Here is a 26,346-nt window from a genome sequence, read left to right as displayed (position 1 = left end):
CCGCGGGAGCGGACCGCGCTGCGCGCCCGACCGCGGGACCTGCGGCCGCGCCCCTGGGATACGTACAACTCACGTGCTGACACCGGCCTTCGCTCTGAGTCCTGCTGTTGGTTTTGGGCTTCGCTGATTTTCTTTTTTTTGTAATTTTTCTACATTTTTATTATTTTTTTATTTTTTTTTTATTTTTTTTTTTTTACTATTTTTGGCCGAAGGGAATCGATACCTCCGAGCGCCAGTTCCCCGCCGGGCGCCACCTCCGCGCCGGGGCGCTCCCCCCCCGCCCCGCGCCGCCGCCCTCCCACCTCGTACGGTGGAGCCGCCGAGGGGCGCAGCCCAGCGCTGCCCGGGGCTCTCCCCGTCCCCGTCCCGCTCCCCTCCGCCTTGGCAGCCGATGTAGGGCACGGCGCGGCGCGCCCGAGCCCCAGCGCCGCCACGGGAGCGGCCCCGCACCGCCGCGGGCGTCGGCGCAGCCCCCGCGGCGCCGTCTATGCCCCCGCCGCGCTCCCTCCCCGCCGCCTTCCCCCATGGTGCGGCCCCGCCGCGGGCCGTCGGCGATTCGCTGGGCAGGGCCGCGGAAAAACCGCCGCTCCGGGGGCTCCGGGCAGGCTGCGAGGGCGGCGGGTCTGAGATGAGATAAAGCCGGCGGCGGAGCGAGGAGCCGCGGGGGGGGGGGCGGCGGCGGCGGGCGGCGCGGGGGGGGGGTGGCGGGGCGGAGAGCGACGCGACCCCCGGCCGCCCGCGTGTCGTATGTTCAGGTCCAAACGCTCAGGGCTGGTGCGGCGACTTTGGAGGAGCCGCGTCATTCCGGACAGGGACGGCGGAGATGGGAGCGCCAGGAGCGGCCAAGACCTCGGAGCCACCGGTAGTTTTAAAATCGCGGAGAAAAACCCTTCGGCGGAGATCCGCGCGGTAGCGCGCAGCCTGCTGCGGGAGGCGGAGGAGCGGCGCGGCGGGGCGGCGGGCGAGGCGGCGCCCCGCGGGGACCCCATGGCGGAGCGGCGCGGGGCCCGGCTCCGTGCCCCGTCGCGGCGGGAGGGCGCCGAGGGGGCGAGCCCGCGGCGGGCTCAGGAGAGCGACTGCCGGACGGTGACCTGCTGCCTCTTCAAGGAGCGGGAGCCCGGCGGCCCCCAGCCCCCCGCCGCCGCCGCTGCTGTCGTCGTCGACCTCCCCAGCCCCGACGGCGCGACCGGCGGCGGCTCCCCGGAGCGGCGGGGCAGGGAGGCGCGGTCGCGGCTGGTGCTGCTGGAGCAGGAGCTGAAGGCCGTCACCTACTCGCTGCTGAAGCGGCTGAAGGAGCGCTCGCTGGACAGCCTGCTGGAGGCGGTGGAGTCCCGCGGGGGGATGCCCAGCGGCTGCGTGCTGGTGGCCCGCACCGAGGTACGCCTGGGGGGCCAGGCGGCACCCCCCCACCTGCTCCTGGGCAAACTCTTCCGCTGGCCCGACCTGCAGCACCCCGCCGAGCTCAAACCCCTCTGCGAGTGTCAGAGCTTCGGCGTCGCCGACGGACCCACCGTCTGCTGCAACCCCTACCACTTCAGCCGCCTCTGTGGGCCAGGTGAGCAGCGCGGGGAGGGGAGAGTGTCTCATCTCTCCTCTCACCCCTGATTTGGGGCTTCTCCCCCCTTCCTTGGCTTTATTTGAACCCTCGGCCCCGCGCAGCGACGGGGATGCCCGGCTGGGATGCGCCTGACCCGGGGTCCCCCACGCTGCCAAACCCCCCCCCTCCGCCGCCCCAGCTCCGCAGCCGAGAGCGCTTCCCAATTGTGCTTAAAAAGCCTTTTTTCTTTTTTTCCTTCCCCTTCCCGCGGAGGTTCCCCCGCTGTTGAGGTGCAGAAGGGGCGATAATACGCGGTTTGCATACGGCTGGCGCCAGCCTGGCTCGCTGTTTATCGGCGCGGCCGCGGAACCGGGCAATTACCGCCGCCGGCTTAAAGCCGCAGGGCCCCGCCGGGCGCACCGGGGCCGCGGGCGGGAGGGGGCTGCGGGGGCTGCCCCGGCCACCAGGGAACGCCGAACCCACGGGGAAGCGGGGAGGGGGGAGCTGGAGCTCTGGCATTTCTGGGGCTTTTCCTGTTTTATTTATAACGTGGGCAGAGGGATCCTGGAGGACACCGACCTCCCGCTGACGGTCCCTTTCTTGGCAAGAGCTTTGATTTATTTTTTTTATTTTTTTTTTTAATTTATTTTGCAATCCGGGATCTTGCCTCGCTTTGCATCATTTCTTTGAAAGAAGCGTCTACGCTGGGCGTGCTTCCCCCGAAGATCACTAGAGGCTGGAAGCAGCTTTTTTTCTTTTCCCTTCAGATGTGCGTTTGTAGGAACTGTGCGTTTCTTGTAGAAATGGGCAAAGTTTCCAACTCGCTTTCCTGCAGCGGTAGTTGTTTTCCCAGCGGTGTGTGGCTGTGAGCCCTGTGCAGGGAGTAGTAGAGAGCAGAGCTTTTTTCGAGTGGCTCCTTATCTGTTTGATAGTGGGTGTCTGTGCCAGGGCCCCACCCGCTGCGACTGGGTGCTGGCAGCCGCGGCGGGAATCTGGGAAAGGCCCTGGTGCGCTTTTCCACAAGTGTTTGGTGCAAAGACCGTCCGTGTTTGTCACCCAGTTTACGGAGGGGTGACGTAGCTGAGCGGTGTGAAAACTTCTCAGTGCTTCGAAGAAGTCCCCTGTGGCAGCAGGTCTGGTGTAGCGTGGCACGAGTTGGGCCATTACGTCCAGACTGGGACATTGGCACCATAATTTATTGTTCTGAGACTTCAGTGCTCTCTGAGAAGAGCATCTTGTTGCTGGGCAGCTTTCTCAGTTAGGGGAGATGAGGAACCTTTTCTTGGAAGCAATGAATGACCACGGGCCACCCCAGAGCCGTCACACGGGGGATGCTGAGGTTGTTCTTGATGAAATAACTCAAGCTGAGCTGCAGTTGTTGGGCTGAGTTCTTTGGGGTTTGGGTTCCATGTGGGAACTGAGGAGCGCACCTTTGTTACAGTGATCTGGGGTCAATGTGATGCCATCGGCTTTCCAGGACAATTTCCCACTGAAGTCAGTGTCTGCTCAATGCTGGTGCTGTGATAGAGCCCAGCCGGCTGCAAGCTCCTCAATTTCAGCAAGTTATGATTCTAGAACAAAATCAGTGCCGTGATTCAGAAGGAAAGAACCCTCTAACCAATGCAAGAAGGTGATGGAGGACCTTCTTCAGCCTTTTGCATCCTCCTGACTCTTAAAAGCGCAGCAAGAGCCAGTTAGATGACCTGATTCAGCAAAGCACTTTTGGGGACTTGCTTCACTTGAAGCACATTCCTGCTGATGTGCTGCTGCTTAGAGCCGAGCGGGTGTTGGGGAGCCTTGCTGGATCGAGGTCAGCGGGAGCGGGGCAGGAGAGGCTGAGCACGGCCGTGGGATCACGGGGTGCTTGTTGGAACAGACCCGAGTTCCTTTGGTGGCTTGTTGGCTGCAGCCAGCCTGGCCCGTGGTGTCGGGCTTCGCGTGCCAAGAAAGGAGTGTCTTTTTGTCACCTGACACCCTATTTCAGTCGTTGTAGTGTAGTATTTGGGGAGCTTTTGTTAAGCCAGTGTCTGCGCTTGAGCCACGGTTGTCCTCAGCGCAGATGATGAAAGCTTCGTTCTTTGGGAGCAATGTGCTGTCCTGTGTGCTTGGGGTCAGGGGTGCCCTGGCAGGGAGGCGGGGCGGGGGTGTAGCGGGGAAACGGCAGCATTTTCGGTAGTAAAGCCCACTTCGAAAGGTCAAGGTGGAACCCCTGTTCTTCAAAGATTTGGAAAACTCTTGGTCTCGAGTTGCTTCCAAGTGGGTTTTCTTCCGTTGGGTGTTTATAACCTTGGAAGAGGTCCTACCCTGAAAGAGAAAGCTTGAGGGTTTCGTTGATAAACCGAACGCTGCATTAACATAAAGTTTTGTTTTTCCAGAGTCTCCACCACCTCCCTACTCTCGGCTGTCTCCTAATGATGAGCAAAAGCCACTGGGTATGTGTTTTCTCTCTTTTGATCTCCCGGCAGCTCTTTTGTGGTGCAGTCCTGGTGTTGGTTCTAGGACATCCCTACGTGGCACATCAGGCAAAAGCCAACAAGTCGGGATTTTATGGCTGCTCATTATTTCTGAGCAAGCATCAGCTGACGGGTTTTAAGAAGTAAATGGATGGCAGTTTATCATACCAAATTACCGTGTAGACACATGCATATTTTCCAAAATAATATGAAGCACTATTTTTAATGGAGGCGTAATGAAAGGTTGCCAGACGTCATGTTTTGTCTGTGTGTTTAATCTGTGGGATGACGGAGCGGAGGGGGAGTGGGAGCTCCTGGGTGCCATTTCCATAAAGCCCTGGCTGCGCTGTGCCACGGAGGAACCGGCTCTTACCCTTCCTCTGCATATTAAAACGAGACATAAACTCTTTGAAACTCCGCGCTGTGTAATTCCGGAATGGTGTTTCACTTTTCCTGAGGAATTAAAAAAGCTTTTTTTTTTTTTTAAAAAAAAAAAAAGGCTAGTGAAAGCAGCTTGGGTGGGCAGGCTGGGCACGAAGCGAAGGCTGCTGGGGAGCCTGGCACAGTGCAGCCTTGGATCCTGCGTGGTGCCCGCTGGCTTGGAGATGTTTGGAATTGGCATCACCGCATCCGGAGCGGCCTTTCTCAGCGCCCGCTTCTTGCTAGAAGCGAATGGGAAGCAAAGACGCAGGAGGGGAGGGAGGAATCCCACGTCCCTTTTGGGTTTCTGACCAGGATCCGTGCAGCTGTGGCCGCATCTGGAGGGTGGGATTGCTCCCTTCGTCCCAGAGTCGGTGGCTTTGATTTACGGAGGGGGCAATGACCGAGGCGAGGCGCTTTCGCTCCCCATCGGGCAGGGACAGGGAGGAGACAGGCAGGGTTTGCCAGGGCGATAGGAGCGGGACGGCCTGCCTGTCCCACCCAGCCCCGAGGGAAGGCGGGAGCTGCCCCGTGCCAAAGGTGAGTCCCTGCCCTGCCAGGCCTGGGAGCTGCCTGCGACCTGCCTGCGACGCAGCCGCTCCTGGACCCGGTGCGTGCGCGCCTGCCGGCTCCCGCATCCCCGCAGCCGGTCTGTGGCACGAGGCAGTGACCACAGTGTCCTGCAAAGCCAAATTTGCTGGTCATGGGGTTTTTTTGTTTAATTTTTTTGGGTGGGGAGTTTCTTTTTTTATTATTTGTTAGGTAGGAAGGCAAAAAAAGAGTTGTCCCTCCCTGTGCTCCCCCTTCCAAGTTAATTCCCTTTAGACACTGCTTGTGCTGCAGGGAGAGATGATAGTGAGCGACACGTGGCTTTATTAAAACAACAACCAGGGATTGAAATTTGCTTCACTGGCTTGTTTGATTGGAAAAATAATAGTTAATCTGTGAGCAAACAGTTGAGCACTTAATTAGAGGGGTGTAAGCAAGAGAGAATAACAAAGACTCTTAACTTGTTAAAACAAAGTTTCCTTCGCTTCAGCAAAGAGGAAGGAAGGAAGGAAGCAAGAATAAACAGCTTCAAGAATTTTAATGGTGATAATTAAGTATAGTAACTATGAGTTGTTTAGAGGCTTGATGTAACTTTATCCAGTAAGCACCAAGTTCCTACTTGTTTGATCAACTTAACTGCAGTTATTTTTGTGGTCGAAGCAATTCAGATTTTGCATTTCCATGGTAGAGGTACAAAGTTAATCGCTGCTTTCTGGCTCGGTGGAGATTTTCTCTGGGGGACATGATGGGAAGCTGGAAAGCCACGGGTGCTCATGTAGTGCCTGCAAACACAGGGGGACTAAAAGTGCGCTTTTGTTTTTTTCCAGATCTATCAGATTCCACGTTGTCTTACACTGAAACAGAGGCTACAAACTCACCCAACGTCACGCCTGGAGACTTCTCAGGTTGGCAGATGTTTGCGCCTTCCCGCACGCGTGGTCTGCGCCGGGGAGCTTGTGGCGGGGGCAGGAGTGCAGGAGGAGATGGGGGTGGCGGTGCTGCTTTGGTTTATATTCTTGGTGTGAAAAGCAGGAAAAAAGAGAGCAGCTGTTTGAGTTGATTGTTCAGAGACGTCTGCGCTTCGCGTGTTGTGGTAAGCTGCTGTTCGTGGGATGAGCGTTGTGGGATGAGCAGCGACGTTTGGGAAGGTGGCCACGGGGCCACACGTGTCCCCTGTGCAAGCCACCCAGACTTTGTCCGAGCCCCGGGGTCGTGGGCTGGCGTGGGGCGCCCGGGCCGTACGCCGTCACCGATTTCATGGCGGGAGCTGTGAGGCCGTTTCCAACGATGCTGCTTTGTGGCGGTTCTTGCCGAGTCCGTCCGGCTAGCCTTACCTGTTGGGTCCTGGCCCCGCAGTGCAAACCCGGCTTTCATGAGCAGGGCTCTCAGCTACGATGCCGCTGAAGCTCCTGAACAAAGCTTTGCTTAATTAGGTCCTGTTTTTTTTGCTCTGCCCCACCCTTGCAACCTTTCATTCATTTAATGGTGCTCTGTAAGGCCCGGGGTGGTTTTACTTCAAGCAGGCAGAGAGTCGGGGCTTTCATTTGCTTGGTTTGGGCTCTGGCTGCGGTGATGGTTTCACGTCCTTCCCCTCTGGTGCCTTCTCCCAGTCTGGGGGCTGGCTGCCTGGAGGGGAGGAGGGACCTGCCTACAGGACCAAGTTTCATTTCTGTGTAAGAAATGACCTGGTTAACGGTCTGAGAGTGAAGGTGAAGACAGACAAAGCTTCGTCCTGGTCAAGCCCCATGTGCCTCCTTCGGTGGTTGGGGTGGGCTTTGCGGTGGGGTAGGACTTGGGCACCTTGGCGCTGAGTAGCTGGATTGCTGAGCGTGTGGATGGGGTTTGCTGCTCTCTCCGGGGGATGCTGTAAGTCAGCGGTGGTGGAGGGGACCCTCGGGCTACTGGTCCGTTAGCCACGGCTTTTCTCTTCTCATTCTCTGCCTACAAGAGTTTATGGCCATTTTGGTGAGACCTGCGGCTTCCTTGGGATGTTTAAGCCAATCTCGACTCTGCAGCACTTCAAAGAGCATTTCAACAGCCCGGCACCGCAGTGTCAGGGCACGGTGGCACATTTCCCTCCAGGGATTTTCCCTTCTCCTTCTCCTTTAAGGTCCTCCTGCCGCGGTGCTGCCGCGTGCCGAATCCAGCACGCCGGCCCGCCTTGCTTTTGTTGTGCTGCCAAGTGTCCATAGCAGGGGAACAATTGATAGCCAGGAGTTGGATCGTTCAGGGTTGTGCTATAATAAATATGTGTTTGCAATTCTTAACAAACATTCCTTGGGCTGGATACATGTCTGTAAAGCTCCCCGTGCCCATGGCTTTTGTTGTAACTTGATAATTGCCGTTAATTATAGCAGCCGAGTTTGAAAACCGGGGTTCCTAAGGATGTAATGGTTTAGCTTAGCCGAGTCCTGTATGGGACATCTGGTGGGTTTTCTGGAATAGGAGAGATTTTAACTTTTACTTGAACAATATAATGATAACATGTGACCGAGATTGTACTGAAATCAGATACCTCCTTTCCCCCTGTGTAGTTTCCAGTGGTGTAACTTTTAATAAGAGTCTGGGGCTGTATGATTTATTTTTCCCCAGTGCTCGTAATTGCTGAAAGAGGATAAGAGCTTCGCTGAAGTTAACCCATACTTGTCATCACAGGGAAGTACAAGGAAAAAAAACCACTTAAGACTCTAGTCTATCTGCTGTATTTCAGTTTGTTTATTCTCCATTTCAACTTATTTAATAGGTCTGCTTGAAACGTAGGCCTGTGCAAACGTTACACAAAGCACGTGGTCTTCCCTGCCTTTTCTTGTGTGGACCGAGGGAGCTCAATGTGCGTTTAACTCTCGTTCCAAAAATAAGTACATTTTGGATCTAGCATCAAGCCACTACTATTTATTGCTTCAGCTTTGATCATCAAAAAAGCTTTTCCTACTAAAACCGCAAAATTCAATTTTGGATAACAAAGAAAACCGTTCTTCTGCTGTTACTCGTTTACTTGATGAACTTCTAAACAGGAAGCTTTAGCATGAAGTCAAAAGATATCATCTCTGTCATATGTATAAATTGGAAAAAAAACCCAACAAACCCTCTTTTTTGAAGTAGACCTTTTCGTGACAATAATAACGCTCTTAAAAATGGGAAAAAGTCCTCAATGAACTAGCAGGCTCATTGTAAAATTCAGAGTAACAGTCAACGTGAACTGGAAGCACAAGTTGCGAGTAGTTGTGCGGATGCAGCCTTCCGTGTCGTGAGCTGGATCCATGGATGATAGCAGAGATCGTGAAGTAAAGCTGTCTGTCCAAGGATCAGTGTCCAGCCACAACATGTCCCTCGGACTGGGAATGCTTCTGATTTCCCAGTGAGGTACAATGGCTTGGGAAGGTCTGGGTTGGTGGGAAAAGACACTTGGAGGTGTTTGATCCTGAAGTTTCCATCTTCTGAGCTCAAGCGGTTTCACATTCAGGCTTGTGGGAGTAGGAAGAAGGGCTCCGTCTTTTCCTCATTAGATTTATTTCGGCAGCTGTGTACGCCTGGGGAGCGGAGGTGAAGAGAACCTGCGGCTTTGGGAGTTGGATTTTGAGCCCAGGTGGTTCCCCTGGGTGGGGTTGTGCCTGTCCCCCGGGTACCGACAGAGCCTTGGCCGGTGTCAGCGTCCCCGTGGCTCCTCCGGCCGGAGCTGGGGAAATACCAGGGAAAGGGCAAAATCCAGCAAGGCAGAAACAAAAACTCAGCCCCGTGACTCATAATTGGTGGAACATTTGTAGTAATTTTTTTTTTTTTTTTCCCTTCCCCTCAGACTTGGCTCCTCTACCACATGCCAAGAAGCTGCTGTACCCGTTAGACTTGCCAGGCTTGTAGAGAGCTGTGCTGCTGCTGCGGGAACTGGTTCGGGACGGTGGGGACGTGCTGGAGCAGATGTTGTAGGCCGTGGGCTTTGGGATTCCCTGCCTTCCCCTAAATCCCACAGGGCTATCCCTCACCTTCCCTGGGAAGGATCCTTTCTTAAAGACCATGAAATAGCCCCGCTCCTCAGCGCTCCCTCCCCTTGCACAGCACGCGGTGGCCGTCTGTCTTCTCTGGCTAAAAAAGCCCCATGTGTTCCTACAAGTAGTGACCAGAGTTCTCGTTAGTGGTGGCATTAAATTCTGGGGCTCCTAAGGACCGTGGAGGAGGGGAAGGGTTGAGCACAGGTAGGAGAGCAAAAGGTGGTGTTGCTGCTTGGGAGCCTCCTGTAGGTCTCCATGCTGGCTTGACCATTTTTTGTGGCCACTGCAGCTCTGGAGCAGCTTGTCCATCCTCTGGAGACTGCAGGAATGTCGGGGCATCGGTTTTCTTTGGAGCAGTAACAAAGAAGGATGAGTAATTAGCTGTAGGAGCAGACAGGTAGTGATGGGTGCAGCTCAGCGCTGCCTCGCAGCAAAGTCTCCCGCCACCGTGCAGAGGTCCTGCACCGGCCGGGTGTCTCCGTTGAAGATACCTAACGAAGGCTGTGCCTGAAGCAGTCAGTGCCAAGCTCTTTGAATAGCTGTTTTTCCTCAAAATGAGCCACTCATCACTGGAACCTGTCTCATGTCTCCCTACACGCCTGCTCGTTACTCCTGGCTTAACTGGGAGTCAAACCAGTGTTTGCGTGGAAAATCTCATTGTTCGTACGGGAATGCCTTTGTGAACCGCTGCTGCCCGCGAGGCTCAGCCCCGTGTATGGCGGGGTTTTCCAGAGGGAAAGGGCTCCCCGTGCTGACTGCGGGTGTCCATGTCCAACCCACCTCCCTTTAGTTCTGCAGCGTGCCGGAGGACCACACCTTGCACCCGGTCCTTCTGCCGCGGACTGGATGAGCTGGTGCCCGGAATTAGGGGATGCTCAGCACCGGGCGGATTCAGGTGGGAGAAATGAGGGCAGCTTGGTGCTCGGTAACATACCTGAGCAGAGAGAAGAAGAGAAAGAAGTGCTACCAGGGCAGAAGTGAGAGCTGGGAATGGGAGAACGGCCGGAGAAAAGTGAGGACAGCAGGGACTGGCAAGAGGGGTTGCACCAGCAGCAAGAATCCAGCGAAAATGCTGCTTTAGGTTTTTCCAAAAGCACTATATTTTTTTTTTTTTATATACTTTGAAATCAATTCACTTCCCATGTGCTCAAACTCTTCAAGAGTTTCAGCTCTGGGGAACCCATTTGTAGCTGGGAATGCACATCTGAGAGAAGAAATGGTGAGCTGGTGGTTTGCTGGAGGAGTGATTAATTCCTCTCCGCACGGCGGAGCGGTGGGAAGCCGTACCCGAAAGTGGAAGCGCACGCGTGAGTCTGCTCTGGGCAGCTCTGGCAAAGCCTAGAAGATGACAGGTTCCATGTAGAGATGGGGTCTGCTCGGTGCCTTCCGCTGTGTTATCCCCTCCCAAGTTGGTGGAGGACAATTGTGAATTTACAGAGAGAGGAAAAACAAAGAGAGACTGAATGGGCTGTAGCTTATTTTGGATTTTTTTCAGGGCTTGGGAAGGTGGAGCAGTTGCTTGCGGGGGCGGTGGTGGGACTGGAGCTGTCAGAGTCGGGGAGCAGGGTCCCCACACTCCCAAAGGGAGGAAGAAGGTGGGAGCGTGCCCGTCCATCCCAGCTGATGACTCAGCCCCGCTGAAGCAATGCCATGGCTCCGAAGCGAGAGCCGGAGGGTTTTTTCTGCTTCCAGCAATATTTAGGATGAACTTAAGGAAGCATATTTTAAAACCCACTGAATGGAGAAAGTGAACGTCTCTCTTCCTCTCCCCCCCAGAAATAACAGACTGCAAGGATTTATGCTAACAAGGAAATTTATGAAGATCCTGTGTGTTAGGAGTAGGAAAAAAAAAAAAAGCCTATTAAATGTGTAAGGCGGATATGTGTGGAAACTGGGCAAACATAGGCCTTTCCAGACTGGGGGAGAGATTGTGAAATTACCTGTTAATAGGAAAAAAAAAAAAAAGGATATTTTTCTCATTAATAGGACAGCAGTTTCTTCTGGGGGTGAAATGTTGGGTTTGCAACTTTCTGATGATGGCCTCTGGCTTCGGCGTGTCTCTGTGCCGGGCTTCCACTATGGCCCTGGGTGTGGGTATCAGCTGGGGGGGGGGGGGGCGGGAGGTTGGGTCTGACCCACAGCACCGTGGAGCCTTTTTGTCTTTTCTTCCCCCCGTCCTATTACAGAAATATAAACCCATTTAAAAAAAAAATAAAAATAAAAATAAAAGCAGAGCATATCTGTGCACCTCTTTTAATCACAGACAGATGTTTATTTGGGCCAGTAATGGTTTTGGTTTCCTTTTTCTTTCATATTTAACTTTAAGTTCGCTGGCGTGTCTTACCCTGCGCAGTCTATAACAATCAGGGTTTGGCTAAAAACTTTTCTCGTCGGAGGAGTGAGCCTGTTGCCAAGAGCTACTTCTTTGATGCAAAAAAATACATCCTGGAGGTGCTTTGTCAGATGTTTTTATATTAAACATTTTTCCTCCGTAGTTTTAGTTTGCCAACGGGAAATAAAGCGCATCTATTTTCCGATGTGCTTCAGAGAGGAATTCTTTGCTCGGTGTGAAAGTTTTCCCCACGTGACTGTGGATGGCCGCGAACGTTGGCATCCCCATCGGAGAGCGTGACTGTGCAGCAGCATCCTTCGCGGCGGTTGGGAGAGCTTCAAAACAATAACCTGCCTTTGCTTTGGGTTTGTCCATGTGCAGCTTCTGGCCCTGCCTGGGGTTGACATCAAAGGCAGCTTCACAAACTACGGGGTGAATCACGGCATTAATCCCTGAAAGGGAAGGTGGGGAAGCCCTTGGAGATGGCATCCCTGGGCTGTCAGCGCCTGTCCCTTTCAGAGAGAGCAGGTGTGCTGTTCTATTCGGCAACAAATGTCTTTGAGTTGATGATAAACCCGCCAGAGCCTGCAGATCTACAGGAGGGCTGCGGGTTTTCGGCATTATGTTTGTGGTTGCCACGGTGGGTGGCTGAGGTGGCAGCTCCTGGAGTTGAAACGTTTTTTCCTTTGGAGCAGAAGGGAAAGGGAAGCGATCGTTGATTCTGCAGCCGAGTGGGCTCCTCGTTGTGTCCAAAGCCTGTTGCTGGCAGTGCTTCATCCACGAGCAACATGACCCGTCACAGAGTGCTCCGCTGGGGTTGTTGGTATGTGGCTGAAGATGTTGCCCAGAGCATTGAGACTGAGCAAATACACCTTACTTACCGATGGTAGAAAGAGCACCTTAGGTCAAGGTGCACACAGTTGTTCCCCTGTTAAAACCCTGCAGGGCAACTCATGTTGGGCCACCAAACCCAACAGCTGTAGCGTTGAGATCTTCAGGACCTTGCTGTTGTAGACCTTGTGGATGACCACTCTTGGGTAACGATATGCTTTCGTGTTGCCACCTGTATCCAACAGCTCATTTGGAGAAGCAGGAGAGGTGCCAGTGACCCCGTCCGTGCAGAGCGCAGGCCTCCGGAAGGGGGATGAAATTTTGGCAGAGGCCGCGCAGCTGTAGAAGGGGTTTCTAAAGCAAGCGACACCTGTTTGTGAAAAACATCCTATGGGTTATGAGCTCGCAGTGCAAGCCTTTTGGTGTCAGAGTTAGTTCGGAGCTGAGCCCCGTTAGTACCGTGGGGAGGGGAAATCAATTTTGTGAAGGGTGAGGGACTTTGCTGGAGATGGGAAGAGAGATGGTTTGTGCTAAAGGTCTTCCGAGGGGGGAAATGAAGGTTGTTCTGAGCCTTTGCATCCAGTGCAGTGAGAGAGTATCGTCACCAGCCTCCAAAAATAGTGTCTTCGAGGAGGGAAGGTATCTCCTGGACTCTGAGATGGAGAAATGTCCCTTCCTTATTAGCTGTACAAGTGCCTTGCGAGAGCAACACTGTTCTGCAGGGCGTTGATGGTGCCGAGCTGGGAGGATGGGAGGGAGCTCCCACAGCATCCTGTGTTCAACTGGGGCTGCTGTGTCCCAAGGACCTGCCTGCCCCGAGGAGCGTCTGTAGTTGGGACAGCTCCGGTGATGTTCTTCATCTGAACTGATAGAACGGTGGGGGACTCCCTTCTTCCCATGGGTTTTTCCCTGCAAGGAGCCAAGGAGTCAGTGATTTTCCCATGGGGCAGCTGTTGCAGAGCTGTGAATCGAGCCGAAATCTCCCCTGTTGCCATCCATTACTTGCATTGCGTCGTGTGCAAGAACATCTTTCCTCTTCAGTTATTATGATGGCTGATACCACTGCTTTAATCCTCCGGCACAGACAGCACTTAGAAAAATGTGGACATAGAGCTGTCCCTAGTCCAGAAGGAGGAGGGAAAAGCCCAAAACCAGCTGCCAGAGCCTTAGGATCATCTGTCTGGAGTATCACGGACTGCCTGGTGTACAAGGGGTGGAAGAAGCTTGGTCTTACCAATATTTGGCCCCGTGCCTAATGCAGGGATTAACGCTACCTCTGCATTTGTGCGTGGACACACGGCGCCCCGGCTCTGAAGGAGAATTTGCCGTGATGGAGCCAGGCAGGATGATGCCCTGAAATGAATGTACCACGGGCAGTATTTGGGGAGCACCATTTCCTTGTAGGCAATACACTGAATTTCTCAGTACATTTCTGCAGAGAAGGAAAGAGAGTTGCTCTTTCTCTCCCTCTCTTTACCTGGAACGGGGATGGCTTTTCACAGCTAGCCCAGGCTGTTTTCAGCCTAGAAGTTCTTGGAGTAAGTACAACACCCAGATAAAATATGTTTTTGTCTGTGGTTCATTGAGTAGTTATAATGTTTGGCCTTGAATCACAGAATAATCGTGTCCCTCACTTCTCCAAGCACCTAAGCATCACACTTAAAAAAAGAAACATCAGGAAGTAAGCAAGTTACTTAAAAGTAAATTAGTTTAATCTTTGTAGCCAAAACATTACATTCTTGCACCCTATTAGGAGCTGGATATGGCTTTCTAGGTAGTAAAAGTTCTTTTGATGTAGCTCCGGTTGTGTCTTTTAAACAGTGCATATCTGATGGCACATCTTTGTTTGAACTTTACTTTTTCTCTGTGCCTGTGTTTTGCTTTTTAAACGGATTTGCTGAATACTGGACATAGTGTATTTATGACCTTTGAAAATGGTGAATGTTTTGAAGGAGGAATTTTGGCTTCTTATAGGGACCTGTAGAGAGAGGCTTGTATTCACAGTTACAGTAATAGATTTTTTTTTTTTTTTTTTGGTGGCACTTTGATGAGTGAGAGGTGTTTATAGGCTTGATTCATAACTGAGTTACTAAGGTTTTCCACGGAAATAACTTATTAAATCCATGGCGCTCAGCGAAACGATTGAAGTCTGTAGATTTGCTGTTCATCAAAGGCACCTCCTTTCCCGGGCTCCAATACCTAACTCAGCATTTTACCTCTGGAGGATGCTCAGACCCAAAAGGGCTGTGCAGTGTGGGAGCTCGAGATGTGTTTTAATAAGAAAGCAAAAAAAAAAAAAAAAAATTACCCCAAGACAAACTGGAAAGGAGGAGGAAGAGAAAAAAAAAAACCAAAAAACCAACATTCAGGAAAAACATCCCCCGTCGTTTGGAGCCGCTGATGGTTAAACCTGGTTTTCTGGAACACTGCTTATTTGTGTGGATTTTACTTTGCTGCTCGACAGCCGAAAAGTACATCCCTTTACTGCTGCTGGCCAGGCTGCTGCAGGCTTTGAAGTGCCTCGAGCCCCTGGAACCGCAGGTTCAATTTACTGGCAAAGGAGACTCGGCTCTTTGTCCTTCCAAAGTGCTCGGGATCGGAGGGGATTAGGCACGCGGCTGCTGTGATTCCCAGCCCTGCCGAGCGCTGCCCTGTGTCCTGCCACGCCGTGGGCTCCGGCAGGGAGGAGAGGAACGTGCTGCCTCCCCGTCCTGCGCGGGGAATCGAGCTGTTTGGTGGCGATCGAGGATGAGGAGGGATGTCAGCTCATCGAGGTCCTGCCTTGCTCATGGGACGTCGGGTTTGGATGGTGCTTGTCCCCAGCAGCGGGCTGCACTCGCTCTCCCTCCTGTTTTATGCCTTTCCCTTGGTTGATTCCCACAGAAAGTGAGTGTTTAGCCTGGAAAAAAGCATTGCCATGAGGGCTGAGCGCTTGGAGAGGGGAGGCTTATGAGAAGTTGTGCAATGCAGCACCAGCCCTGGGGTCTGGGCTTTGGATGCTGAGAACTGTTGAATTCCTGTTTGATTTCTTTTTATTTTTTTTTTTTTTCTGTAAGAACAAAAACATTTCACATGGAAATGCCTGTCTTGGCTGACCTCTTCCAGAGTTGCTAAATGCTGACTTGTAATGGCCTTTGCAGCTCCTGGGGCTGGAGCACAGATTAAATGGTTTCCAGCATTGAAGAGCCAGAGTATGGTGCTGCCCCGCTGCCCCCTTCCCGGAGGTGCTTTTCCTTTGGTGAGAAACTGAGCATTGCTTTGGTTTGTCATCCCCGGCGTTGGTTATGGGAAAATACCAGCAGCATCAGAAGATATAAATACAATTAAAACCAAAGCCCTGTTCCTCCCCAAACATCTCCTGAATCAGCCTTTTTTCAGCCGTTTCAAGGCAAGCAGCTCGTGCCAGGGTTTGCTTCCCCAGCAGGGCCGCGGGGTTGTTTCAGTGCCCCCTTTGCCGGTGCTCAGGGCACTGGGGTTGAGCCCATATTGGGGTTCAGGGTTGTGTCTCATGTTGGGAGGCTGAGCTGTGGCCGGGTGCTGAGCCGTGCTGATCCAGGATCGTGCCCAGGGCCACCCCGCAGTGGTGGTGGCACAGTGCTGCCGTGTGTTGGGATGCAACCGGGTGCTATCGGCTGTGTCCCACCACAGCCGGGCCAGCCCAGCCAGCCACCCCAAAATAATGCAGTGCAGAGATCTGGCTATGATCTGGACTCCTTGTTTAGCTGGTGGTAACCAAACATACTACTTTTATTTTTTCTTTTTAATGTGTAAGAATTAATTCCGATGACCAGACCTGAATTTCCTCATACAGTACAACCTGTTCCTACCTCTCCACGGGGATGAAAACTTTGGCTGGGAACAGGCAGGCTGTGGTGCTTCTCTGTGCACTCGGCATTTTGCATTTCAGGTTATAAAAGCCCATGTAAGAAACCTGCCAAAAAGTCAAATTCCCAACAGCGCAAGAGAGGGATCAGTAGAGAATCTGTATTTTTCTTCGCAGCGGTTTTCTGTTCCTGGTGGAGCAGGACGCCTTTCCTGATGGTACAAGGACCCCTTGAAGCAGAGCCCATGTAGTCCTGCCCTGCAGCATCCCCCAGCCCGCCCCATCCTGCCCAAAGCGTGGTTCCCAGAGCAAACCCTGGACCAAAGCCCCCCTTCCCTCCCCGAATGGCAATTCATGCAAGTGCCCTCGTGTCACATTTGCTCTCCCAGCTGGACGCTGACGCTCAGCTGGACCCTTTGCAGCTTGGCCGTCTCCCTGCCTGGTCTTTGAAGAGCTGTGCTGGTTGCTGCCCTCCCCTTCCTCCGCTTGCTTTCGCGTTTTATGGGTTTGGAGATGTTCCTCCTCCTCAGTGCTCTTTAGCGGCTGGGGAGGATCAGGCTGCCCTTTCCTCGCGTTGGCTGTGTTCTAGAGGCTTGGAGAAGGAGTTGAAGGCTTCATGCTGCTGCAGGGGCAGGATGGGGATACCTGGGCAGGGTTTCTTGCAGCAGCACTGCGGAAGAGTTTGAGACACAACTGTTGTCAGTTTTATCTACGTATTCCATTAGCAGGAGCGAAACGTGCCAGCAGAAAGGCTCTTTTTCAGCTCTTTCCATTTATTAAGGTCTCATTTGCTAAGATTTTTCCATTCAAGGAGCCAAAGAATGTTAAAGACAAAATGCCAGCTGCTTTATGCTTTCACACATAGCAATGCAAACCACTGTTGTCTAGTTCATACAGAAAAAAAACTCATCGACTGAAGGGTTTGCAAAACGGCCCCGTAGCTGCATGCAGGGAGGTGTAGCACGTGGGGGTCTGGTCGGTGGGTGATGATAACGCTGCGTTGTCTTTAGATTTATTCCACCTGTCCCTGCAGGGTCCTGGAGGGCTGGATGTGCTGTTCAGAGCTCATCGCTTTTCTTCCCTTTATTTCCTCTTTCTTTTTTTTTTTTTTTTTTCTTCTGGCTGCTATAAAGCGTGGCCTCTTCTGGGGGCGAGCGCCTGGCGCTGCGCTCAGACAACGGTCCGTTTGTGAGATCCCGCGCCAGCAAAACGCAAGTTTGTCCACTTGGAAGAATGAGGCAGTTGATTTCATCTCTTCCCCCCATGGAAAGGCTGTGGGATCTTGGAGCATCCCTGCCTGCCCTGTCCTGCACTGGCTGCAGGAAAGGCAAACACGGGCAGTGGTGGCTGGGAACTCCCCTGGCTCTGCTTTCCCTCACTTCTGAATAAATGACGTTGGTGTTGCTGGTCCCCAGTGATGCCTTTGGGAGCACCGTTGCATCTTCCCCTGAGCTCTGTAGCACACACAGTTGTTGTGCCCTGAGCTCGTCCTGTGGCTTTTATATCTGTTGCTCTTTGAGCCCTAAAACGAGCTGTATGTGATAATGAGCTGTATGTGAAAATGAGCTGGATGGTTTGGGTTTTTTTCCCCCCATTCTTCCTCTTAAGATCCAGAGAAGCCACAGCAGAACCCAACTTTTTGTGGAAAGAGAACTGGAATTAGACTGAGTAGCCCCTTGCCTTGTGCTCAGTTGCTGAGTGCTGCAGGTTTCTTTAGGGTCCAACACATGGAAAAGGGAAACAAATGTGTAGGGAAAGGTCTTCACACTAATTAAGTCTAAGCAGTAAGCAGAGCACATGGGAAGTGCCGTACTAAAGAGTTAAAGACACTTTGAAATCTCACACAGACATAAATGTGGCTGGGGGAGGCGACACTGCGTGGGCTTGTTCCCGTAGCATCCTCCTGGGCTTGACTTGGCTGATGGTGCTCTCAGCTTGTGTCCAGGGGCCCATCTCGGTGCTGAGTGCCTGTGTGTTGCCTTGTACAGTCTCTGTGTTGGGTTTTTTGGAGTAAAACTTGTGGCCCTTCTGGTGTTTGCAGAGCGTATCGCTTTGGCTGTCCTTCCCCATCTGAAAAGAGGAGCTCTCGTGCATGCAGGCGTTGAGATCAGTGAGCAAAGCTGTGCCGAGTCTTGCAGCTAATAGTCGCTGGTACTTATGAAAAGCTCAGGCTCCACGATTAGATCTGGTTGGTTTTGTCTAGTGCGACAACTTGGTGCATCCATCTGTGGAGAGAGGGAGCAGATGTGAAAATGGGGAGTTTTAATGTCTCAGACCCAAACTGTTCCTATAAAATCATAGAATCACAGGATAGTTTGGGTTGGGAGGGACCTGTCAAGGCCATCTAGCCTTCAGCAGGGAGATCTTTAGCTGGATCAGGTTGCTCAGAGCCCCGTCCAGCTTGACCTTGAATGTTTCCAGGGATGGGGCTTCCACCACCTCCCTGGGCACTGTGCACCGGTGTGTCTGCAGCTGCCATCAAAGTCTTGAGCTGTTTCTGCCACGGGGCTGATAGTGGTAACACTGAATCTGCGAGGTTTTGATTTTGGCCTATTCAACACTGGAGAACTCTTTCTAATAAGATTTTACAAAGCTCTAAAAACGAGACGCCGTAGTTTTGAGGAGGGCGTAGACGCCTGTGCCAGGGTGCAGGAGCAGCCCTTTGTGGGGAGGCCGGGGCTTGTTTTTCCCCGAGTGCCTCAGGAATTGCTTTCTGAAATCTGCAAAAAACCCAACCGAACAAAAAAAAAAAAAAAAAAACCCAACAAAACTTTATGAATCAACCGGGAAGCCAGTAAAAATTAGTAGTAACAAGCTCATTTCAATAGAAATGGGTTTGCTGCTCTGCCGGCTGCCAACCGTTTATGAGACTGGCTGGGTGCCGGCGAGCAGGGTCCAGCACGCTGCATCCTTCCACCCTCCTGCTGCTGGAAATAATTTGTGACTTAAAAAAAATAAATAACACTATTGTGGAGCTTGTTTTATGGTTGGGGCCTGAGTTGGGCAAGGGTGACAGCTCTAGCTAGCTCCGGAGTTTGCAAAACCTGGTTGGGGGCTTTCTCCTCCATCTCAGGTAGGTTTCTGCTGGGTTTCTGCGGTGGAGGTGAGGACACTGGATGAGCGATGCATCCGTGGCGCGTTCAGTCTGTTCACCGGATCCGGTGCAAGGGGAAGAGCTGGGCCGGGGTGGCCGTGCCGACGCAGGGGTGTTGCAGGGAGCGTTGGATGCTGTAAGGTGCCACGTGTTGAGTAGCTCAACAGCACTTGGCAAACACCTTACCTGGGGCTTTGACCGTTGGTGCCCCAGACATGTCTGCTCGTGTTTTCTGCCCTTTTTGTACCGTTTTCCTGCGGGGAGTCCAGGGAAATGCTGCGTGTGAGGAAGCGAATAGGTCGGTCAGTCGGGATTACAGCCCTAAGTAACTCATTGAGCTGCCGCAGTCTGTGGCCATCGGTGGCGGTTGATGAACGTGGTATGAATGAGCCCATCGCATCCCTGTGGTGGGGCGGCCGTCATGCCTTGGTACCTGCCAGTGTGGAGCCGTGGCCTCCCAATGTGAAGCAGTTTGGGCAGCCCCCGAGGGGACCAAGCCATAGGGCTGCTCCAATTCTGGGTCCCCATCGCAGGATGGGACCAGTCTGGCCCTTACTCGGTCCCCATCCTCCTAGTTCAGCCAAAGCCATCAGTGTTCCTGTGGTGTGAGCTTTTGTCCTCACAGGATGGGGTGACCCTGGGATGAGGGGTGGGCAAGAGGAGGCTCTCAGGCTGTTTCATGTCCCTCAGTGAGGTGGCGATACGCCATGTGCTTTGCTTCCCGAGCCCGTGTCTCTGGTGGGGACATCCCAGCCCCACCAAAACCCAAAGTTAATTCCCAGTGAGCCAGATGATGGCTTATTTGGAGGTTGAGAGGATGAGACACCCCCCCCCTAGAACAAGCCCTTTTCTGATTTGGCCCATCTTTAAATACCACAGGAGGTTCCCAGCGTGGGAATCCATCCGACTTTGGCGTTTGCGCTGGGCTTTATTTCACCGCTCGCACGGAGGGATGGTCTGTGCTGGAAGCTGGCGTCCGTGCCGCCCGTCAGCAGCGCCTCGGCCCGTTCCTGGCGGGCACACGGGCGTCCGTCTGAAGCCGTGCCAAGCGTTGGGGACGGCTGTTGGTCTGCGGGCAGCCCGCCCCGTCCCATCGGGTGAGGCTGGAGGGAGGGGGCGGCCGTTTGCACCCTGTTGGCAGTGGGTTGCGTCTGTCCTCTCTTAGCCGAGCTGATTTATACCCGGCCTTGAAAGATTTACGGCCAGCTCCGGGAAAAAGGGAGTGAACCAGTTTCTGGGATGGCACGGGGTGCTCTGCTAAAGCCCCTCGTGTGCGACTGTGGAAACTCCTACCCCAGAGGAGAGTGAGGAAATTCCTTTGCGAGTACGAAGTAAGGTAAAGATCCTATGTGCACGGTGAGTTGCTCTTCCCCCCATTGTTGAGCTATTTTAATGAAAGGGAAATGTCAGCAAAAGTTTGTTTAAAAAAAAACAAAAAAAAAAAAGTCACTTGCACATCACTGGTTTTAGAATAGGAGCGCTCTGGGCAGCTTCTTCGCTGCTGAAACAAGAAAATTAGAGTAGTTTTTTTATTTCCAGGTAATTACAGCCACATATTTTGAAATATCACGGTCTTTTCCATGTTGAATCATCAATACGGACCTTTAGAGCCGGATTGAATTCAGCTGTGCTTGAAAGGGTCGGTCATTTGAGACTTTTAACATTAAAGATCTTTTCAAATGAGTTTTGCTCTTGCCATGCTGAATTTGTTTGTGTAAAAAACCTCAGTGGATTTGGTATGTGTCTGTCTTTGAAAGGCTTTCCTTCAAAGGCTGCTCACACTTGGTATTTTATACGCTGAGCTCCACTGTCCCTGAAGCTCTGCTGCTTCGCGGGGAAGCGTCAGCTAATGACTTCGTTAAAACCTGCAGGAAGGAAAAGCCGAGCGTAGCAAAGCCGTCAAGGAAACTGGATGCCCAGGGCTCATTCCAGAGAGGAAACTAGTGCTGGAGCTCCATCAGGGACTCGCCTGTGCTGGTGTACAATCCGCACCCCCCCACCGCCCTGTAAGGCAGACGTGAGGATGTGCTTAAGCCTTCCCCTGCCCTGGCTGCGTGGAGGCGAGCAGATACGTAGATACGTGTAGATGCCGCAGGGTGTAGGTGGCTTTTTGGTTATCCTGAACGAGGCTCGCGTGGCAAACCAGGCAGGCAGAACTGGGGCAGGTTGGCTCCCCGGCCCGCGCGGTGTTTGGGGCCGGGGAGGTGGGCATTTCGGCGCCGGGTGGCTTGGCGGGGTCGCCGGTAGCTTGCTTTGCTGCAGCATTGGCCGTAGCCGCCGGGCTCGCCTCCTCCCGGGGCTGTGGGTGGTTGCAGTCACCTGGGGTTTGGTCTCTGCCATTCATACAGTCCCAAATGTCGTTCCCTCCCCGCTCCTTTCCCGCTTCCCTTGGCTGCGGACGAAAGGAGCCCGTGGGTGACCTCCGTGGCGTTTGGAGTTTTAGGGATAGTTGGTCCCAGAAAATCCACTTGAGATGTTTGCAGTCAGAACCCAGCAGCAAGAGATGCAGGCGGACCATCGCTATTTAAAAAAAAAGGTCAACAGTAAGAATAATACTGTAGAGTTTCCCGATTCTTGGCTCGAAATCTATTTTTTCCAAAAGTAATTTAATCTCAAAAAACGTGAGAACCTGTCTGACATTGGGGCATTTTGCATGGTTGGATCAGATCTGGCACCAAACAGGTTTTGTTCACGGTGGCGCAGGGAGCCCTTTCCCATCCGGCCTGGCGTATGTGCGCACATCCCCGTGTGCTGCAAATCTTAATTGTCCATTTTAAAATACGTAAGCAGCTGCAAAAAAAAATAAAATAAAAGGGTGCTAATGGAAGGGCTGTCGCCTCCCAAAGCCTTGGGCTGCTGAAGAGGGTTGCTTTCAGAGCCCAGCACAAAACCGCTGAAGGTTTGAGCATGTTGTCCACATTAAATGCAGAGGCTTCGTTCCCGGTGATGCTTTTGGGCTGCCTTATCTTGCCGACGGGAGGAGGCTGCCCTGGCTGGATGTATGTGATACAATCAGGGTTTAAATGAGGACAAACCAACCAACACCAGAACGTTTCTGAGGGCCAGAAGATAATCCCAGATCAGCCACGGCTCGAATCGCTGCTGATCCATCGCTGCCTTGCAGAAAACATTTGTTTCTCTCCTCTTCCCCCCCTTTTCTCCCTCTCATTGAGATTTCTACACAATATTAGTTTAATCCCGATACTCTCGCCCCTCCTTTTCCCTCTCCCCTTCCCTGCAGGCTCTCTTCCTCCCATGCAGGCTGTGAGAGGCACGCAATGAGAACCAGCTGGCTCACAAAGTGAATTTCCCTTCGGAGGCAGGAGCAGGCTGCGTGGAGGGGCCGGGTGAGGGCGAAGCTGGCACCGCATGGTGCCGGGGCGTGCTCGGCCCCTGCTTCTCCCTGCCGCCTGGCTCTCCCTCAGCCTCCAAAATGCTTTTTCTCCTGGCTCTGTCCTCTTTGAAATACGTGGTGTTTTTACGCCTGGGGCATTGGGCTGGCTTCTGAGCTGTCCCACGTCGGAGCATCACCTGGGTCCTGGTGCGGAGGGAGGACCAAGATGCGGAATGTGCCGCACGGCTTTCGGACTTGCTGCCGTGGCTCGGCTGCCCCCGGTTGTTGCAGCACAACCTTGCTTTGGGGAGAGGTTTGTTAGGACACGGTGCTTACTTGTTTCTCCAGCTTTTCTGCGGGTCGGGCTGCCTCAGTGTAAATCCCTGGGTTTGAGTGCTTGTGGCGTGTTGAGCACGGGAAGCATCCGCTGAGATTTTGAGCCATGTTTTCCACCCTGTTCAAACACCCGGGAAGGTCTTGGGCATTCAGAGGATGCGTCCAAGGCAGGCAAGCAAATTGAGGATTTAACTGCAAGCAGAGTTGGTTGAAGCATTAACAACTCACACCAGTCTGCTTCCTTAGCTACCAAAGCCCCTGCTCACGTTCATCCTTCAGTGCCTCAGAACGGTGCAGGCAGCACAAGCTGGAAAACTGGGGGTTGTAGCTAAAACAAACATCAGGATTAACGGCTTGGCTCGGGCTCCTCACCTCGGCAGGGGTCTCTGCCGGCTGTGCAGGGCAGTGCCCTTTGGCTGAGCCTGGCGGATGGCGAAGGGAGGCACAAACGGGATCGGTGGTGGTTTATTGCCCTAGCAGAGCGTTTCTCCAGTGCCTGGGCGAGTGCCTTCACCTGAAGGAAACAGCTTGGGCTTATTTTGGAGCTTTAACTACTTATTTCTCCTTTGAAGTTGCATTTAATGCTTGTGTCATGTGAATAAGCTGAAATATTGTATAAAAAGGCGTGTAACATGCAGGCAGCAGGCTTCCCCAAGTGCTGTATCTTTGTCCCGTCTTAACTGACGGCACAGGGACGGGACTGCGTCTCCTCGGCGTGATGCTCCGGTGCCGCTGCTGTGAGTGGTGCGGAGTCGTACACCACTGGAGACTTTGTGGTCTCCAAATGGACTAGAATCGGTGCTGCAAAGGCAACGGGGAGTGTTAAATGCAGATGCACTCCCAGACTCCAAGTATCAGGGCAATAATACCTCGAATTATTTTCCTCTGGTGCGATGAAGCACGCTGTGATGCAGAGAGAAATTCTCAACATTTCAATGTTTCAGAGCTTCAGAAACATGATTTTTCTGGCTAGTTCTACCTAGCAGCTCTCTGCAAAAGGGGTGGTGAGGAAACGCTTGCCTGTGTGTGCCGGGGTGCCTGCGTGCCCCTTGGAGTGCTCTGGCCATCGCTCCCTTCCCGACGTACCGACCGACCCAGTGGCATCCTTGCAACGAGGGGGGAAAAAAAACAAGGCTGGGTTTTTGGAAATAAGGCGACTTGAGTACTCCCAGAGCGGTGCCTCTCTGTTTTGAGTGAGGTTGTGGGTGTTTATTTGAGGGAAGAGCTGCTCAGCCAAACATCCTGCTTTTAAACTTGACTTTGTAGCAGTCGGAAAGATGCCTGCAGCTATATTTGTGTGCAGCCTCCGACTGCCGCCGTGGTGAGGGCTCGTCTCGGGGCACGGGTGGGATTTGCAGCGAGGGCTTAGGAACAGGCTCCCGTCGTTTTGGGGTTTCTGCTGCGTTAAAGGCTGTGATTGCCTCGTCTTTGCCCTGGAGAAGCGCTGGCTGTTGTAGCACACGTCCATCAAGGTGTCCAACATCAAGCGGGGAGCTGGGTCTCTTGCAGGGCTCTGAAAATCCCACCCCTTCCCAAAGGGAGGGTGTTTGAGCCCTGAGGCTTTGAGACAAAATAAAAGGCAGTGAGAACTGCCAAGTTTGGGGGGGGGGGGGGGGGGGGGGAGATCTTGGTTTTGGGTCAAAACCGCTGTGTTTTTTTTCCCCTTGTTTCAATCCCAAACGCAGCCCTGCCAGAAACTTGGCTCAGCTTCACCAGTAGAATTAGGTATTTATGTTTCAGGGTTTGTAAGGAAACCTGAAACCAGGTGAGTTTGGCCGAGGCCGGGCTCTCGCTGGGGAAGGCGCGTGGGGCTGTGCACCGCTCGCCTCGTCCTCCACCACGTCTCCGTGCGGCGAAGAGGAATGGAACAAGGATGCGCCGAAGGGAGGATGCAAGCAGGACTTATTTTTGTAAATGTCTTTCTTAGCAACAGGGCTAAAAAAGAATTGATTCATGTGCCATGTAAAAGGAAAGCCTTTTTGTGCTGATGCAGAGACCCTTTCGTGGCTGGGGTGGGTCTCTGTTCAGCAGCAGCCCGGGTTTGGCCATCACAGGGTCCTTCAAGCTGCAAGAGAAGTTAGTGGCAGCTCTTGTTTTTAAAAATTCTTTCTGAGATTGGGGATGCATGAACATGAGTCGTAACTTTACTGTCTCCTACGTGCCACAGCATGATGCTTTTTCAGCCCGTGGTTCCTCTAAATAGTCCCTTTAATCTTGTATCAGCCTCTGCAAAGCTGGAGCGTGCAGATTGTAGCATCAGGAGATCTCATTTACCTTTTCAAGGCATGGAAAAGTGTTTGTTTTTAGCAGCGCTGAAAAATACCGAAGACATCCGTTAGTTACGTAGCTGTAGCTAAATGCCACCAATTACGCGTGAATTTTGTGTCTGCAGGTAGAAGGATCCACTAATGTATTTATATTCAGAGTCCATTTCCAGCTCCATTTCATATCCAGAGTGATCTAGGAGGATGATGCATTACCCATAAGATTTGAATTCTCTTAGTGAGCTGTTGCTTTTGCGTGTAATTAAAGAGCTGATAATTTTGGGGGCCGTTTCGATGCTGCCTGGGTAGCAGTCCTCACACTTAATGTTAGATTAATACAGATGTCCATGTCTGAGCTGTTCTTCTAGATGCTTAACTGCAGTCAACAGGGAGAAAAAGCCATTTGCAGGGCACAATTCATCTTCTCCATAAGGGAGAAGTCTAAAAGTCAGATGAGTTGTGCCCCAGAAGTGCTGGTTTCTCATCACTCACTGCTGGGGAGCGCAGCCACGAAGGACTGGGCTTGCTCGCATGGACCCGGGATGCTGTGATTTATCCTCGTGGCAGCTGAGGCAGCAGAGAGGATTTGGGTGGTTGTGAGGCATGTGAAAGAAACAAAAATTATCTATTTTTAAAAGAGGGAACTGTACCATGCTGGCCACTGAAACAAACAGCAAAGTTCTCCGTGACTTCAACCAGCACTGGACTATCTCCATTGTTTAATAGCCGTTGGAAGCATGATGTCATGGGCAGAAAATAGCGCCTGTTGTTGTCAGAGTAAAAGTTTAATTTCTTGTAATCTTTTCCTGGGCTGCCGCCCCTTCCAGCCTTCCCCGCGGGAACCTGCGAGCAGATCTCCAGCCCCTTCCTGATTGTTTTTCCAGCTCCATTACACAACGCGCGTTTGTTTGGTTTTGCAAATTGGTCATGAGCAGTGTCAATAGCTGGAGATACACAGAAAGGGGAATGGACTTTATTTGGGTTTTAGGGCCTTCTAAATGAATAGAGCCAAAGTAAATACGGAGTTTTATACTGGGACACGCTAACTAAACAGCCCTGCGAGCTCGTGGGGAGAGGTTCAGTGGAGTACAGCAGGGATGAAACCGTCAGGGTAACCCTGAGCGTCGAGCGGGACTCGGGATTCATGAAGACTAATGTCCCCTTGGGTCTGGGTTGTTGTTTCTTTTCTTTAATGATGGATTTATGAGGAAGTAAGAACATGAGGGCTGGTAACAGCACACTGGGTGACTTTCCCTTCTGTCTTTGGAAACTGCATTATGTTTATTTGCGGGGACAGTGGTTCAGGCTTAGCCTGAGGCACTGTCCCCGCATTTATCAAGCTCTATCTTGAATTCAGATTGCCATTCCTCTGCGATTGCTGTGTTGT

General features: G+C 52.6%; 1 protein-coding gene across 1 annotated transcript in view; it reads left to right on the top strand.

The window, feature by feature from the left end:
- Positions 1-747: 747 nt before the first annotated feature.
- The window catches only part of SMAD6 (SMAD family member 6), a 43,638-nt gene continuing 18,039 nt past the window's right edge, over positions 748-26,346 (top strand). The window contains exons 1-3 of the mRNA XM_086471645.1: positions 748-1,555; positions 3,913-3,969; positions 5,787-5,864. Of these exons, the coding sequence (XP_086327771.1) occupies positions 748-1,555; positions 3,913-3,969; positions 5,787-5,864 (943 nt within the window). The remainder of the gene's footprint in view (positions 1,556-3,912; positions 3,970-5,786; positions 5,865-26,346) is intronic.

Source organism: Leptosomus discolor, chromosome 11 (assembly GCF_034619465.1).
Source record: "Leptosomus discolor isolate bLepDis1 chromosome 11, bLepDis1.hap2, whole genome shotgun sequence".
In the NCBI taxonomy this organism is placed as follows: Eukaryota; Metazoa; Chordata; class Aves; order Leptosomiformes; family Leptosomidae; genus Leptosomus; species Leptosomus discolor.
The sequence above is the reverse complement of the archived record's forward strand: the minus strand, read 5'-3'. Positions and strand labels throughout refer to the sequence as shown.